An 18,140-nucleotide genomic window follows, 5' to 3' on the forward strand; every position below is an offset into this window, starting at 1 on the left:
TTGAAGTGCACTTTATATTATATTCCTTGTGGTACAAAAATGTCTTTTTGTTACTTTTGTATCAAATAAATATTTGATTAAGGAATACATTAAAATGTCCTTTGTATTTTATATAAGCAAAAAAAATTATGTTTGTATCTCAGATGGGGGAAAAACGCCGCTTATCAACTAATCGATGATCGATCGATAAGGTTATCAACTATCAATTAATGAAATAATCGATAATTTGCATCCCTAGCTGATGGATGTGAAATCTATTTCCGTTGTAAAGTTGGATATATTAAGATTAGGGTCGAGGGATTCTTTATCGGAGCCCGTTGGTCATGGTTATCCAACAGGCCTTTTCACGCACTCAGGGTTTCTTCTCTCACTCCTTTTGAAATGCAACATGGAGCTGCTGTAAACACATTGTATGTACCCGTCATATTTTATAGGGCGAGTTGTTGTATGGTCAGCGAGTGCAGAGGAGAAGTGTGAGGTTTAAAGACACTGTAAATTTGTCCTTCAAAACCCCCTTTCTGTCGTTTTTGCAGGTGAACCAGATTGGCCTGTACGGAGGCTTCATTGAAAACTACGAGAAAGCTGTTGACATCGTCAGGAAGTGCACGCAGTCCGATCCTCGCTTTCGAACTCTTGCAGAGGTACAAAAACACCTTCATGTTTGCATGGATGCAAAGATGACTACACATCTAAAATGCTTTATTCATGACAGCTTGGTGTAATCTAATGTACCCTACTTGGCCCTACCCCTCAGTTTAACATCCTGCTGGGTGGATTATGTTGCCTATTTTCATTTGTAATAAAGCAGTAGTCGTTAAAAGACTCTTTAATTAATAAAAAAGAAAAGGCACAGCGTCCCAGCATATTTCTGCCACGTAAATCCAGCTGGTAGGACTAAGAGGAGGAACTGACCAGAGCTGGTAGTAACGAGTTACATTTACTCCGTTACATTTACTTGAGTAAGTTTTGGGAAATGTTGTACTTTTAGGAGTAGTTTTGGATCACTATACTTTTTACTTTTACTTGAGTAGATTTGTGAAGAAGAAACTGTTCCTCTTACTCCGTTACATTAGGCTACGTTGAGCTGTTACTTTTCTTTTATCCCTTTTATCCACGTACGCGTCAATCTCATGACATCACTGGGTGATTCTTTGGGAAAGATTTTTGTTTTTGCATGTTTTGTCACATTTACACAGACTCAAACACACACAGAGTTTCTATGAGTTCATGCTTGTTCTAGTTCTGCCTGGTTAAAAAAGAAAAGTACAAAGGTTTGACATTTTGTGCTACTTGTGCTTAATTTATTTTTTTATTCTGTTATTATTTTATTTATTTTATTATTTATTAAAGTACTTGAATTTACTTTAAGATTATTTTAATTTAAGCTATTTTTTATTTTTTATTTATTTTATTTTATTATTTTATTGATTTAATTTCCCTGAAGATTATTATTTATACTTTTGTCTGTTTGAATGGTTGTGTTAAAAAAATAAATCAGACGTTACTCAACAGTTACTCAGTACTTGAGTAGTTTTTTCACCAAGTACTTTTTTACTTTTATTCAAGTAATTATTTGGATGAATACTTTTTACTTCTAGAGTCATATTATTCTGAAGTAACAGTACTTTTACTTGAGTGTAATTTTTGGCTCCTCTACCCAGCTCTGGAACTGACACAGGGCTTTAATCTGTTGTCGTTCCAGAGAATGATGGCCAACAACGGTGCAGACAAAGCCCGGACTAAATACACGTTTGAAGGTATGTATTGTAGGTGAATGTTTTTGCAGGACATGGTTTTGTCCGTCAGGGTCTGACGGCTGTTTTTCCCTTTCCAGCTCTACTGTACAAACCTTTGGACAGAGTTACCAAGACAATATTAGCCCTGCAGGTGAGGGAGCAAACATTTATCACCCTCATACCCAACATATATACAGCCCGGTGCAGCAGTTTCTGTTCATGTGATGATGTAACCCGTCTCTGTTGTCTCGTAGGAACTTCTGAAGTCGACACCAGAGGAACACAGAGATTTTGTAGCTCTACAGGAAGCTCTCAGGCTGTCTCGCAGCTTTCTGTCTGGAGTCAACGAGAGTTCACAGTGTAAACGAGAGGTGACGCTCAGTCATGGCATGGTGAGTGTGCTGTCGAGTGAAAACGCAGGTGAAATGGGCCGGGAGAAACATTCGATACACTGCATGGGCTCCTTTCCTTCCTGCATGGTTAACTCAGAATCTTGATGATGCAGAGCTGCAGGCGTGTGGAGCAGAACCCACACCAGAGTTTATTATGAGCTGAATCGCTTGCCGAAACAGTCGAGACTGAACAAATGGGATTATTTCTCCATGAACAAAGGACTTTGGTGAATCAGTATCACCATTTTCACCAAGCAAACAGCTAATGTAGTTGGAGGAAAGGACTTCAGGGAAGATGATAACAGTTGGGAAGTCACAAAACAAACAGACCCCGTCTAGTTCCCTGAATTGTTAGGCTGGCTCATAACGCAAGGTAGTAAAGAACTGTTGCTGCAGCTTCATCAGGATCAGTGCTTTATTTAATAGACATACTAAAACAGCGTAGTCTGAGCATACCAGTCTGCTGCTTAAAAGAAAAACAGAATCCGGCTCAACAACTCCAAGGGCAATGGTGAACAATGTACCATTTAAAAGATGGTTTTAAAGTAATTTAAAACCAGCATAGCTATCAAATATTCAGCAACCGCCTATAATCTAAAGATTTGTAACAAAAACAGAGTTTGTCAAAGTGGCAGAAGCCGAGAATCATGAGCTGAATCTGATACCGTCGGGGTTCAGTTGAAGAAGGTCAGCAGCAGAAGAAAACGCAAAACTGGGAAAGCACGAAGAGTCAGTTTCATAAAGCAAATATAAGCATTGCATGACAGGGATACACATGCACAGGCAGCAGAGAGATGATGCAAAAGAAAATGGGACTTAATCTAAAACTTTATCTGCCGCACCTAAGTAAGCGTGTCATAAACCCTGTTTTTTATCATTAGATAAACCAGAGAGAAGCCTACAGCCCCTACGGCCTGCTTATTAGACCCAAAGTGAGGCCCTGGTTGGCCTGTTTCAGCTCTGTTAAGCACTGGAAGTAACAACGGGACAGGCAGTACTGGAGATGAGGGGGCATGAGGGGGGATGACATCCCCTCTGAAATAAAAATGGTTAAAATCATCTCCCCTGTAAAACTGCCATCCCCCCTTTCCATCCCTTATGTCATTTAATCAATGAATGTGGTTTTACTGCTATTTCAACATTTAGAGTCATCACCAGAAAAATAACACCAGAAAAATAACTTATTTGACAATTTTCACCTGTTTCAAGTAAATTTTACCTTGAAATAAGTAGGAAAATCTGCCTGTGGGACAAGATTTATCTTCTTATTATAAGCAAAAAAATCTTGTTCCACTGGCAGATTTTTCTACTTATTTCAAGTGAAAATCTACTTGAAACAGGTGAAAATTGTTGTTTTTTCCAGTGATGAGTCTTGTTTTAAATGTAATGAGATTTCTTTTACTAAAATGAGACATTTTAACTAGAAATAAGACAAATATTCTTGTTAAGATTTTGAGTTTTTGCAGTGATCCATTTTACTTATCCTGTGAAGGACAGAGTCATATTGATAAGTTCAGAAAAGTGTTTTTTATTGTTGTGTGTTGATGTATTTGATGTAAGCCCAGTGGATATTTAAAGCTTACAGAAGGCTGCATTTAACTGCTGCTATGTCATTCCCGCAGTATTTCTGCAGGTGTTTTGGTCAGCGCTATTATTTGTAATATATTATATTATTTGTAATCAGCACAAATTATCTGTCCCCATAGGATAAAATCCACCATCCCCCCTGATTTTCTTTTACAACTCGAGTACTGGGGACAGGAACTGTCCCGGCTCGGCTTCAGTACACTCTGCTTTGGCGTGATAGTGGGAAAGCTGCTAGTGTGTGTTTGTGTGTTCTCCCAGAGGCGCCAGCTGATGCGTGATAGCTTCGTGGTGGATGCGAGCGAAGGTGAACTACGACACCTCTTCCTCTACACCGACCTTCTTCTGTGCACCAGATTCAAACATGCAGCCTGGGGGTGAGTGCAGGCTGGGGGCCGTCGTGGTCCGGGTCCTGTTAATGTGTAACAGTAGTAAACCAGCACCCACAATACTCAGCTTTGTTCTCATTCAGAACATACAAAGAACACGCTTTGTTTGTTTAAACCTGTGTAAAGAAATAAATCATGCAAGGTTGTTTTTGTGTTTCTTCAAGGAAGCAGAGCCAGTACAGGTTCTGCTGGTATCTCCCTCTCGCTGGCCTCAGACTTCACTGTGTTCTGTACCAGCAACGACCGCCTGACATACACGTCCGCTTACAGTCGATAAGAACCAAGATGCACCTGCTACGGAAGCAGCTGCAACAAAACATGGTGCGTGTTGTACAAACCGATGAACAGTGTGATGAACTAAAACTGATGAGTGAGTGTAAACACTTCTCTGTATGAAGAAGGGACCCAGGAGCCAGACGTTAGCGGGACGCAACAGGAAGAAACTGGAACAGATGGAGCTGATGCTGCTCACACACTCCCCTGTTCACAGGCTTGAGCTGCACAGCCCCAGCGGAAAGGCATGCAAAAGCACACAAGCTGCACACCCCGACATGTTTAGCATCGCATTACCTGTCTTGAATAATTTCCTGCTCTGCTTGTTTCCCCGTAGAGTCAAACGCTGCTCTTCTCCTCTCTGTACGAATTAGAGGAATGGAGAGAAGCCATCCACAAACTTACCAAAGACAGTGAGTTTACAGCGCTGAAATATCCTGGAGGCCTTAAGTAGAGCTACTTTTAATCTGGTATGATAGTTTTAGGTGTATAAACACAGTTAAAGCTGAGAAGCATGTTATTTATCATGAAACTGTATCTAAAATGTAATCACCAGTGACTAAAAAAAACAAAGTTTTACTACTTTCTTAATGTAATAAGAATTGTTTATTTCAAACTAACCTGAAGAAAAGTACAATGCTGTCATTCAAGCGTACCTGTCTCATTCGATTTACGATTTAAAAAAAAAAAAAATCCATTTATATCTACTATCACATTTTTCATGTACTAAATGACTATACTCTGTTTATGTGTCCATAGCAATAGTCAGAAGAGTGTTCAGTGTGTAAAAGGACATATGCTCCACCGTGCCACCCCTGCCTACGTTATTCAAACCTTTAAACAATGTCTCAACCCTTAAAATAAATGAACTGGTTGGAACCACAATTTGGAGCACGCTTGTACAGGAAGTCCTCATAGATTAGTGTCATGTCAGACTTTGGTCCCCATTATGATATCAAAACATACACACACACACACACACTCATAAAACACCTAAATATGGCTCTTTGAGTGCTTCCCCTAAAGGCTCAAATGCAAATTTTAATCTTGCATCCAGCCGCCAAAGTCTGCAAGCAGACGGCTCTGAGGAGCCACACATCTGCACATGACTAGTACTGGAAATAACGTTTAGCTGCCTTTACGAGAAGAGATAAGGAAGAACGTGCCTGCTATGTTTATATTGTACTTCTCAGACACTTTAAGCACATGTAAAATTGATCAAATTGCCTTGTTAGTCTGTGACAGAAAAACGCAACTACTTTACCATCTGAGGGGAAATGACTGAATTTAGCTGATTTTGGAAGAAGGGGCCACAGTGATGTCACTCTTCAGTCCCGGGAAGCAAGAGGTTTCGCTTTGGCTATTACTTTGGGCTTTTCTTCCTCTTATTTTTATGTTTTTGCAAACAGAAGTGACACTGAATGAGAATGAGATATAAACCAGGCGTCAACGTTCCAACTTGTGGGTTGAAGCCTTTGTGAAACAAAAAATACAAGAGTTGCAGTTCCTTGACCACTTGGACTTCAAAAGCAACTCAATCTCCACCGACTTCCATCTTAAAACATCCAACTTTACAAAAGGAGTAAACTTATTTCCTGCCTGGTTAAAAAAACAGTTTCATTTTATAAAGCTGTGTACTTAAGTATAATTAGAGGCTTTTACTTTTGATTAACTGTAGGGCTAGTGCCTTGCAAGCTATAATCACTTCCTCATCAACAATCACTTTTGCTTTTTTTGTTTTTTGAGATTGGTTAATTCATTTGTATTCCTTTATTTATTTAAAAATAACACAACTGACACCACAGAGGGTTTGTCCAGTAATTGTACAGTCAATGCTCTAAATGAACTAGATCACTATCAGGCTCAACATTGTGAATAGGTCATTTATTTTAACTGACTTTTAGCAGTAATGTTTCATGTCCACCCATCTTGCTTTTTTAGGTGCATTGTACCCATTCCAGATAGCAGAGTACTTGTATTGATGTATTGAAATCATTACCCATCAATGCACATTTACTCACACAAAAATAAATAAATGAAAAAGATGCACATTTCTTTAGGCTTTGTTGTTAGAAATAATAAATACAGAGGAACAAGCCGTTAAATGAAACAAAAATACAAATTAAAACAGCAAAACTGTTATTTGGGATTAAATAATGAACTCATTATTACACGTGGGATCACCAGCGGACTGACCAGAAGCAGTGAAAGTGACATCACAAAACATTGAAACAATTTGAATGACAAACTTTCATAAGAGAAGCTACTGGTTTTTAATTGGTAGTCATGATGATGCTACCACAACAAACTTTATTCAAGAAACTTTGATCAACCAATTCACCAAAAGCAATACCAACAGAACAGAAACACTGCACATTTTTGAATACAACAGAGTTTGCCACCGTGTAGTAAATAGTATGCAGTATGCAAACAACTAGACAATCTGCAGTATGAAGCAGTTTTCTACCTCATGTAACATATCCCATAATGCAATGTTCCACGACTGCGAGAGCTGATTGGAGGTCGTGTTACCTTCCATTTGTGCAGCAGCATAGTTGTTTTTACGATGGTATACTACATGTATAAGCTGACAACAATCACCAGACCACCAGAATGCAGTATATACTGTGTACTACATTAAGTGCAGTACGGGGTACACGGTTTCAAAAACCCCCAATGAAGTTTAGTAACTGTCAAAGCCATGCAATTGATCTATTGCAATTTTTAGTTGTGAGTGCCCCCCCCCATAGGCATGATGGTTAATCTGTTTTTACATCACGGTCCTAGAGTTACTCTTGTTTGATTTTTATGCTCTGCTGCTCTCTTGTTTCCTCTTCCACTGCACGTCCACTTCATCTTCCTGCTGTCATCGGCCATCGTTCATGCCTGACATACTGCTGTAAAGTGATACCCGCCTGTCGCGAGAGTCATCCAGGGAGAGAGTACAAACTTACTCCGGCTGGTTTCTAACAGTAGGCATGGGAGAGCACAAGAACTACATGATGTTAACTCAGAAAAAAAGCCTTCAAAGTAAAGTGAAACTGATATTCTAGAGAAAAAACATCTTTGTTGTCTCTTTGATTTACTCCCTGGAGTCTTTTTTATTTCAACCTATTTCAACATTAAAACCTCAATAAAACACTGCTAAAACAGTAAATTCGTGTATATATCACGACCACGGATCCCATTGACTTCGCATAGTACTATATCCGTGGTGTTCCCACTAAAACCTCAATAAAACACTGCTAAAACAGCGTTAAAAACATGCTTTTACAAACTGACAGTAACAAACAGTACCTTGCGCGACAAAAACTCATAATTTAGCCACTATAACAAAGAATAATATATAAATAATAATAATGTCATAATCCGTGTATATATCACGACAACGGATCCCATTGACTTTGCATGGTACAATATCCGTGGTGCTCACACGGAATTATACAATTTTCCGTGTATATACCACGGAAAATAGTGGTGAGAGGTCGTGGGCATTTCACGGATTTTTGTGAGATCAGGTTGTTTTATTTTTACATTACAACACTTATATCGTGAAGATTCTTTCATAAGTAAAATATGTTTTGATTTTACCTTTTAAATCATTTGGGGACGCCTCGAATAATACACAGTTGTTACATATGAGATGCATTTCCGCAGCAGGACATTTCCCCAGGGAGTAGGAGATACTCGTCTTTTGCACTACAGAGACTATTTTATTGTTTTTTTTACTTCAAATCTTCCAATACATGTCAGCAGCAGCTCAACATGTGTTGTACAGTTAGAAACTAACTTCCCCAATCCTCTGTGTCCCTGGAGTCTTTTTTTTTTTCAGTGGCTGAAAAATGATTAAATGTGCCTGTATTTGTCGTGTTTTGTTTCTCAGACATCGAAACCGTCCCTCCAGACTTGCTCACTCTCACCAGTGCATGTGTGAAACTGAGAATGACCCAGCAGCCGCCTCTCCACAGCTCTAAGCCCGGTACTACCGTCACCTCGGCCTGTTTTCTGCTCCCCTCTCATTTTCTTTCTTTTTTTTTTTTACACCACAGGGTGACATCCTGTGTCTGAAATATAAGCTACACCCACTGCGTGAGGTTTTGATCTTTTCATGTTGCACTCTATCCTTTTTCAAAATATGATTCCCACATGCTTTTCTTTACACCTGTACCACGTTACAAATGACATTTTTTTTCATTTCCTACATTTTTTTCCCACCAGGAGACGACGAGGCGTCGTTATGTGGGACTTTGAGTGTCGTGATCCATTCAGCTTCTGGCCTACAGCAACCAGCTTGTACGTGTCTTCATTTGTACTCGTTGATCACATTTAACAGTAAGAAACGTAGAAATATTCATTTGCATCACTGAGTTGCTTGGAATTTCCTCTCTCTCAGGTGTGTATGTGTGTGTGGAAGTGGACGGGTTTGAGTTTTATGATAAGCAGGCCCAGACGCACTCGTTGCTCCACAGCCTCAACCCACACTGGGACCAGGTGTGTATACATCTCCAAACCAATCAAAAGAAGAAAAACACAAGTGCAATGTGTGATTAGCCAGCTAGTTCTGGGCAGGGAAGGCCCTCTGCGTGTCTAGACGGCATCCTGACACGCTGTCAGGCGTTGCTCCAACCCAGATGATTAAAGCAGTCTGCACTGCTGCATGGTCACGCTATGCTTTAGACATCACCAGTGGAAGTAAAATTCAGACTAAAGCCGACTGGCAGCCAGGGCAGAAAGACTTAAAGGGGACCTATTATGGCATCTAATACCTATTTTAAAACAGGCCTTGAATGTCTTAAAAACAAGCTTTTGATTGTTTTTCGCTAAATAAATTAGAAATTCAGCCTCTAAACCATGTCTTTATCTTCCCATTCTCTAACCTCATTATCTATGCAGGCAGAGCCGCCTGGGAGATTTGCGAGGCCCTGTGCGGAATGGCTGGGGGGGGCCCCTCGCGAAATTTTTTTGGGTTTTTCGGGTCGGATCGGGTGTCTATATGCGCAATTTAAACTCTCCAATTAGCAAAATACTGGATACCTTCCCCTGCCTCATCATCATTTCTTGCCTCGACGCGGGGCCCCGCGGCTGCTTGAGACCCGGTCGGATCGGTGATTTTTGTAACAAATTTATCAAACGAGCCTTTCAGAGAGGCATTAAACTCTTCCATTTTCTTTAGTTTTTTTCTTTTTTCATCCCCTGATTAAATTTCCTGAATCTGTCTCGTTCTCTCGACATTGTGTGACAGTTTGTTCCAACTCCACCGTCTGGATCAGAGCACCTTGTGTCTGCACTTGGTCTGATCAGTTGTATTGAACAACAGACACGCGCATCATTGCACATATATTTATTGATATGCACAGACTAGTACACATTTAGGTCTGTAATGGAACGTGACTGTTGATATTTATAAGGGAAAAAACTAGAAAATAAAAAAAATAAAAAATAAAAACGGCCCATAGCCGTGGCCCCTTGGGGCGCGAGGCCCCGTGCGGTCGCACGGTTCGCACACCCCTTGTGGCGGCCCTGTATGCAGGATTCTGAGTGGGCGGGGCTATGATAATGAGGCACTGTGCTGATTGGCTGCCTGAATGACGCGAATGACGCGATACAAAAAATGGCGGAAGCTCCGGCCGGCGGAGTTACCGTGTCCTAACTGCATGCGATGCGAGTGAGCATCAGCGACAAAATCAATTCCATTGCTTTATTTTCTATTGGACTGTCCTAACTGGCCGCAGCGATGCAGCGTTTTGAGCTGAACATTTGCCGGACGTCCTGCTTCTATTTTCTTCCTGTTGCTCGCATTGAAAGCCAGTGTTGGGCAAGTTACATCCAAAATATAATACATTATATATTACTAGTTACTGTCATTTGAAAGTAATTAGTTACATTACAATATTACTATATCTGAATTGTAATGCGTTACACTACTTGTGTATTACTTTTGAGTTACTTTCAACAAATTAGCAAACAAAGATAAATCTTGTCCCACTGGCAGATTTTTCTACTTATTTCAAGTGAAAATTTACTTGAAACAGGTGAAAATTGTCAAATAAGTTATTTTTCTGGTGTTATTTTTCTGGTGATGACTCTAAATGTTGAAATAGCAGTAAAACCACATTCATTGATGAAATGACATAAGGGATGGAAAGGAGGGATGGCAGTTTTACAGGGGGGATGATTTGGACCGTTTTTATTTCAGGGGGGGATGATTTGGACCGTTTTTATTTCAGGGGGGGGATGATTTGGACCATTTTTATTTCAGGGGGGATGATTTGGACCGTTTTTATTTCAGGGGGGATGATTTGGACTGTTTTTATTTCAGGGGGGATGATTTGGACCGTTTTTATTTCAGGGGGGATGATTTGGACCGTTTTTATTTCAGGGGGGATGATTTGGACTGTTTTTATTTCAGGGGGGATGATTTGGACTGTTTTTATTTCAGGGGGGATGATTTGGACTGTTTTTATTTCAGGGGGGGGGGGGGGGGGTGATTTGGACCGTTTTAATTTCAGGGGGGGTGCCATCACCACACCCCTCATCCCCCCTTAACTCGAATACTGCTCACACGGAACTCAGAACTTCTTCATAAATAACTCCCAGAGAGAAAAAAAACACCAGCAAGCTAACAAACAAACCAATATTTCTCTCAGAGTTAACAAAACGTACCAGCAATCAACAACTCGCAGCTGTTTTAACCTCTCCTCCTGATGGGCTGCAGGTGTGGTTTAAGGCTGATTTATGGTTCCGCGTTACACCAACGCAGGCCATACGCCGTGGGTTACGCGAACTACTGCGTACCCTACGGCGAAAGCTCTGCGTCGATTTAACGCGGAACCATAAATCCGCTCTCACAGCGCGACTGACTGTGAGCCCGGCTCGGGCTCCTCGCCGGGCGCAGCTCCTCGCCGACTCCGCGCTCATATATATTTAATAAATGTATAAAGCCCATATATTAATAAAGCCTCACTTGGCCGAGCTCTAACGCTGAGACCATGGTAGATTTAAGTTACACGCGGACACGCCGCACTGTTGACTTTTCCCTGCCGGCTCTGCTCACTGGCTAAACAGTCCCCACACAAACAGTGTCCAGCGGCGCTACGTTCCGCCGCGCCGCGTTCCCAACGCTTTTTTCTGTTGTCGGGATGTCTCGCGGACGCGGTGTTGGTGAATTCTTTAAAAAACAACAGCTAAACGGGTTAAAATGCGTTGTAACGCGCGTTACTTAGATTGTAACGAGTAAAATATTACCGAAAATTTATTAGTAATGCGTTATATTACTGCGTTACAGCAAATAGTAATACATTACTGTAATTGCGTTGGGGGTAACGCGTTACCCCCAACACTGTTGAAAGCCGGTTGAAAGCGCTGTAGGAAACAGTCACGGATGAGGAACGGCTGATCCAGTTAGTTGAAATGAGAAGTTATCTCTATGATTCCTCCTCATTTCACTACAAAAACCTCAATAAAGTGGCAGCTGCTGGAGGGAGATGGACAGAGAGCGTCCAATGTCACGCAGTGCTACAATAGTCGGATGATTACATGCAGTTACATGGTTTTATAGTTGTGGGCGTGGTTTGCATTTTGGTTACGTAACGAAAATACGCAGAATCTGAGTGGCTGGTAGAAGCCACATCACACTAGACGGCTCATCCGGGCGGCTGTACAGACACTGCAGAATTTGGTTGCTTTCCTCCTTCTCAGGCTGAGGGGAGACCACTTTATATATGTTAAAGCAAGAGAAAACCTGTTGTTCATAATAGGTCCCCTTTAAATGAGACATGAATCCCTCTTGATGCTGATTTGGGAGGAATTTAGTGTTGATTTTGATGTTTTCTTTCAAACAGGAACTGTCTTTCCAGGTGGATGGTGCAGAGAAGATGATGGTGTTATGTGTGAATCGGTCGGATGAACACGAGGATACTGTTCTGGGAAAAACTACAGTAAAGGTAGAAAAATACAGAAAAGTTTGAGCTGTCATTAATCATCCAAAGGCTGATGTTTGGGTTTGTTTCTTCAGTTTTTAATGTCATTGAAACAAAACATAAAGAAAGAAGGTCAACTTCAGGCTTTGATGACCCAGAAAACTTTGTGGGGGAGTTGTAGAAAGACAAACCAAAACCTAAGGCCTTCTGGGAGATTTATTACATTCTCACCACAAATTTCCATCCGATGGGCTGATGAAGTCAAAACTGACAACTGTTGACCACAGGTTGATTATGGTTGGAGCTCGGGTTTGCAGCCGGTGGCCTGGAGCGGCATTTCACTGCTGGCATAATATATCTGCAAGTTTTAGAATAAAAAACACAATTTTGCCTGGAAAAAGGGCTAAATATGATAATAATATGAATGGAGTGGTAGAAAAATTATGTTAAAATACACAATGGTGCATTTAGAGAGGTTTTACTGTTGAAAACAGAGAGGTGCATGAAGACTTCTGGGGCCTCTGTACAACCCACACTAAAGTTAAATTAAATTAAATCAAATTAGATTAAATTAAGTTAAATTCAATTTAGAAAATAATAATAAAAAAAGGAATAAATACAGTGATATAAAAAATTACCCAATGTATTTGAAATCCATAATAGCATACAAAAATGTATTAGTTAGAAACAGTTTATGACAACATTTGGGTTGTTTTTAAGCCCAGTATGTAATAAATGCTTGAAATGAAAAGGCATTTTCTGCATATTAGTTCATATTTGATTATAAATAATATAACATTTAAGGGTTTAAAACTAGAAATACAAACAGAAATGTTAACAGAAATCAGATCAGCCACAGATTTCTAGACAAATCAAAACAGTCTCGGTCAGTATTTGCATATAAATTATACATTTGACCTTATATATGTCATAAACATAGAGCAGCATAAAACAGAAGCGGTTCCTCTGCTACAGTTTATTTGGTGAAACATGCAGTTTATTAAGTTCCTCTAAACTTACTCCATGGTTTGAGTTTAATATACATCAGTGCTATGTGGTCGTACCGACTGTCGTGGAGCTTTTAGCAAATATTGAATTAATCATTTCATCCCTCTAACATCCAATTATTTCATATGTAAGATTTTATGCTTTGTGACATTTTACTTGGTGTGTTTTTCAGCTGGAGTGTACAACTCTGAGTGAGCGATGGAGACGACAGACGCTTCAGCTGGGCCAGGTGGAGGTGACGCTGTCCCTGAAGTTCTCTCCTCATCAGCTGGAGCCGCCCAGCTCCCCAGCCCAACAGTCCCCCGTCTTCTCCGTCTCCATAGAAACGGTGGCACAGTAAGGGCCAATCCCAATACCCCCCCTACTTTCTACCACTAGCCCTAAAAATGAAGCCACGGCGTAGGGCCCTTGTAATGTTCCCTAGGGATTGGGACACCACTTGCTACGTCACTGCGTGGTTTACGTTCGGGTACGTAAGCGACTGCGTAGTTACGTTTGCACATACGTCACACCATATCAGGAAGCCCAGAGCTAGAAGCTGTTTTAATTTCTGCTGTAGCGCTGTTAATATGCCACTTTATTAAGTTTTAATATTTTTTCAGGCGTAAAAGTAACCGTTAAGATCCCCAACCTGGGCTCAGTTTATCCAAATAACGCCTGTTAAGAAATTTGCTCCGATGTTTTTGGGGGATGAGAAGAGCTGCCGGTGATTTATGGTTCCGCGTTAAATCGACGCCGAGCCTACGGCGTAGGTTACGCGGCGACGCGCGCCATACGGTGCGCCGTAGGCTCTGCGTTGGTGTAACGCGGAACCATAAATCAGCCTTTATTCTGCCGAGATCTGAAAAGACTTTGCAACAACGGGCAAGCGAGTGATTATATACATTCACTGAGTGAATATTATGAAAGTAAAATATATATTTCTCGCTAGAAATGTAATCAAAACGCATTTTCATGCAGAAACTAACTCAAAATATTGATTTTATTCACTAAAAATTAGAAATGTCCACCATGTTTTTTTGTTTGATTCAGTCTGCAAATGATGACGTAAAGCATTCTGGGAAATTTCTCTAGCCCTCGGTCGCGAAGTCAGCATCTGAAATCCCATGCTCTGAAGGGCTAGATCAGGGGTCGGCAACCCGCGGCTCTTTAGCGCCGCCCTGGTGGCTCCATGGAGCTTTTTCAAAAATGTTTGAATTTTTTTTTCCTTTTTTTCTTCTTTTTTTTCCTTTTTTTCTTCTTTTTTTCTTTCTTTTTCTTCTTTTTTTCTTCTTTTTTTTCCTTTTTTTCTTCTTTTTTTCTTTCTTTTTCTTCTTTTTTTCTTTTTTTTTCTTCTTTTTTCCTTTTTTTTCTCTCTTTTTCTTTTCCTTTTTAATCTCGACATTTCGACTTTTTTCTCGAAATTTTGACTTTTTTCTCGAAATTTTGACTTTTTTCTCGACATTTCGACTTTTTTCTCGAAATTTTGACTTTTTTTTCAACATTTTTACTTTTTTCTCGACATTTCGACTTTTTTCGCGAAGTGCATAATGAAAAAAAAAATCTTCCCCCAGTTATTACTAATATAGAAACATGCAGCATGTGTTGCCTTCATTCTAAGGCTTATACAAGACTTTTCATTTTTTGTTGCTCCAGACACATTTGTTTTTTGTGTTTTTGGTATGGCTCTTTCAACATTTTGGGTTGCTGAATCCTGGGCTAGATTCATACACACCAGCCCTCGTTATGTCCACTAGCCCTAGATGCAAAGAGGAATTGGGACACCACTACCCTCATGGGAACGCACAAAATGTAGGGGTAGTGCTGAAAAGTAGGACTAGTGGGGAGATTGGGACTGGCCCTAAGTCCCTGTCCCAGTGAAAAGCTGACAGCTGACCCCGTCTGGGCCGACTCGGGGCTCTCACGTGTCTTGAAAAGGGAAAGCGAGGGGCATGTTTCTGTGCAGCTTGGCTTTCAGAGGAGAAGCAGTTGGTTTTGTGGTGAAATGAAGCAGAAGTCAGGCAAGTAGGAGACAAAAATAAAAAGTATAACGACTCTCTAATCCTCCTCAGGCAGGAGGGCGTGCTGGTTCCTCATCTGGTGCAATGCTGCGTGACGGAGGTGGAGCGGAGAGGCATGGACGAGGTGGGGATCTACAGGGTTTCAGGGACCACCAGTGACGTCAGGATCCTCAAAGCTGCGTTCGACAGCAGTAAGAAAACACAAAACAGTCGACTGTTTGAGTCGACTTTAAAGCACGGACACTTTCAGCTTGCGAGTTTCATGTTTGAAAGATTTTCTTCTTTTTGATGTGGAAGAAATCGTAGTTTCGGTTCTTCTCATAGTTTTCATAGGTAGACTTTATTTAAGGTTTAAATCCATCATTGAAGTTTAACCCTCCAGTCAGTGTAAGAACTCAGATGTCTTCATCTAAGGAGCCTGAACTGCTGGACGAGTGTGTCTACATCCTTTTATATCCTTTTTAGTTGCACATCACTCACTGCTAACACGAATCTCCAGCTCTTTTCTGTCACATCATACGAGATTCAGCACCAGATGAGAGTGAGATCACTTCTCTGATGTCTTCATGTTTATCACTGTAGCAAATCCTACATACAGGGCTGTCTCAGAAAATTAGAATATTGTGATAAAGTCCTTTATTTTCTGTAATGCAATTAAAAAAACAAAAATGTCATACATTCTGGATTCATTACAAATCAACTGAAATATTGCAAGCCTTTTATTATTTTAATATTTCTGATTATGGCTTACAGTTTAAGATTAAGATTCCCAGAATATTCTAATTTCTTTAGATAGGATATTTGAGTTTTCTTAAGCTGTAAGCCATGATCAACAATATTAAAATAATAAAAGGCTTGTAATATTTCAGTTGATTTGTAATGAATCCAGAATGTATGACATTTTTGCATTACAGAAAATAAAGGACTTTATCACATTATTCTAATTTTCGGAGACAGTCCTGTATATGAATGGTTGTTGTTGAGAAGCGGTGACAATTACGTCACTTCTGCCTAGGTGAAAGTTTAAGACAGTACTTAAAGCCGGCACATCAAAATACTCTGGTTTTAGAGGTTTTTCCCACAGGGGCTGCACACTCTTTCTCCTTTTTTTAGCTGACAGCTGTTACGCAACCCATTGTGAAAGCTGCAAAAACTCCCGTTTGGTCAATAAAGGCACAAAATGCCCCATTATCCTTAAAATAAGAAGGATTCTACTCTGCATGTCTTTATTCGCAGCTCAGAAGCTGGAAGCTGTTCTAGAAATGTCTCATTAACGTGAACATTTTTGCTCATGTTCCCTCCCAAAAGTGTAACTTTCTAACTACTGTGTTATGAACGGTTTAAACGGAAGCTCAAAATGATGCATTCTTATCCTGCAAGAGAAAGTCATTCACATTAAGACTCATAACCTCACAACTACTGGTCTACAACTAGAGTGCATTGCATGTTCATACAGTTTCTTGTGCTCTTAAAAGAGGAAATGCATGACTTGCAGTGGTGATCATAATCAATGTTGGTCGTTCTCAGATCTGCGGGAAGCGGTAACCAAAATAAGAAGGGCCGAGGTGAACGCTGTCTCTGGTGTCCTCAAACTGTACTTCCGAGAGCTGCCTGAGCCTCTCATCCCCTCTGAGCTGTTTCAGAGCCTGACCAGAGCTCTGGGTAAGAGCAACACACATCACAGCCCATACACTCACCCTGGTGGCCATGTTGAAACCATGTAACTGCACTGTATGAAAAGAGCCGGACAAACCCGCTGTGACATCATTTATGATCATTTGTACTGAGCTGGAAGCTTAAAGGTATAGTCCCTGATTTTGGAGAGCTAGCAAGATTTGATTCCCCGCCCCCTCCTCCCCCTCCCGTCAGCGCTCCGTCCAAAGCCACGCTACCCCATGTCTCATTCACCTGTAAGCGAGGCCGGTTTTAGGGGGGGGGCAGGGGTGGGCTGTGCCCACCCAAAGGTGCGTCCTGCCCACCCAATCAAAGTTATGGGGATCCTTAATTTTTTTATAATTTTATTTTTTTATAAATATAAAAAAATATCACAGAATATCTGTACCGTTTCTGATTGGGTGGGCACTGTGCATCATTTTTAGACACAACAATGAACGCATACCGCACCGGCGCTCCGCACCGGCGCACCGGCGCACCGGCACACCGGCGCTCCGCTACACGGACCCCCAGTATGGGGGTCCCCCAGTAGCGGACAACCTGCGCCGCAGAATCGCACTTTGGCTTTCTGGTATCCTCTTATAAATATCTGGGAGTCTGGATAGATAGCAGCCTGTCATTCACTGAGCACTTATCCTCTCTGCAGTCAAAAGTGAAGGCCAGGCTCAGCTTTCTTTACCGTAACCGCTCCTCGTTCACTGCCACTGCCAAACGCTCCTTGGTCCAGCTCACTGTGCTTCCACTTTTTGATTACGGTGACGTCATATATAGATCTGCCTGCAAAAGAGCACTTGAACGGCTCAACGTTCTATATCACTCCGCCATTCGATTAGCTACCAACGCCCCATACAGGACCCATCACTGTGACCTCTACACCCTGGCAAACTGGCCCCCCCTGGAAACCAGGCGCAACATGCACTGGCTGATGCTGGTATTCAAAACCCTCCTAGGTCTTACTCCTCCCTACCTAACACAGCTTCTGCATCTGCGCCCTCCCCCTATACACAACACCCGTTCTGCCCCTCTCATCCTGTTAAATGCCCCACTGACGCACTCTTCCCTGGGCCGTTCCTCCTTCCAGGTTGCTGCCGCCAACAGCTGGAATCAACTCCAAAAATCCTTACAGTTACAAACTCTTACCTCTGTCAACTCCTTCAAACATGTC

The 18,140-nt window shown here is 41.2% G+C and overlaps 1 protein-coding gene across 2 annotated transcripts in view; it reads left to right on the forward strand.

Annotated features, from left to right (window-relative positions):
• Nucleotides 1-18,140, forward strand: part of si:dkey-33c9.6 (active breakpoint cluster region-related protein) — a 34,551-nt gene that overhangs the window by 10,280 nt on the left and 6,131 nt on the right. For both annotated transcript variants that reach the window (XM_061709535.1, XM_061709536.1), the window contains exons 5-19: nt 534-641; nt 1,703-1,757; nt 1,835-1,887; nt 1,991-2,128; nt 3,974-4,089; nt 4,266-4,422; nt 4,500-4,619; nt 4,712-4,787; nt 8,258-8,353; nt 8,593-8,667; nt 8,768-8,865; nt 12,216-12,317; nt 13,474-13,637; nt 15,353-15,492; nt 16,829-16,963. In XM_061709535.1, coding sequence (XP_061565519.1) covers nt 534-641; nt 1,703-1,757; nt 1,835-1,887; nt 1,991-2,128; nt 3,974-4,089; nt 4,266-4,422; nt 4,500-4,619; nt 4,712-4,787; nt 8,258-8,353; nt 8,593-8,667; nt 8,768-8,865; nt 12,216-12,317; nt 13,474-13,637; nt 15,353-15,492; nt 16,829-16,963 — 1,633 coding nt within the window. The remainder of the gene's footprint in view (nt 1-533; nt 642-1,702; nt 1,758-1,834; nt 1,888-1,990; nt 2,129-3,973; nt 4,090-4,265; nt 4,423-4,499; nt 4,620-4,711; nt 4,788-8,257; nt 8,354-8,592; nt 8,668-8,767; nt 8,866-12,215; nt 12,318-13,473; nt 13,638-15,352; nt 15,493-16,828; nt 16,964-18,140) is intronic.

The sequence above is a fragment of the Cololabis saira genome, chromosome 20 (genome assembly GCF_033807715.1).
Source record: "Cololabis saira isolate AMF1-May2022 chromosome 20, fColSai1.1, whole genome shotgun sequence".
In the NCBI taxonomy this organism is placed as follows: Eukaryota; Metazoa; Chordata; class Actinopteri; order Beloniformes; family Belonidae; genus Cololabis; species Cololabis saira.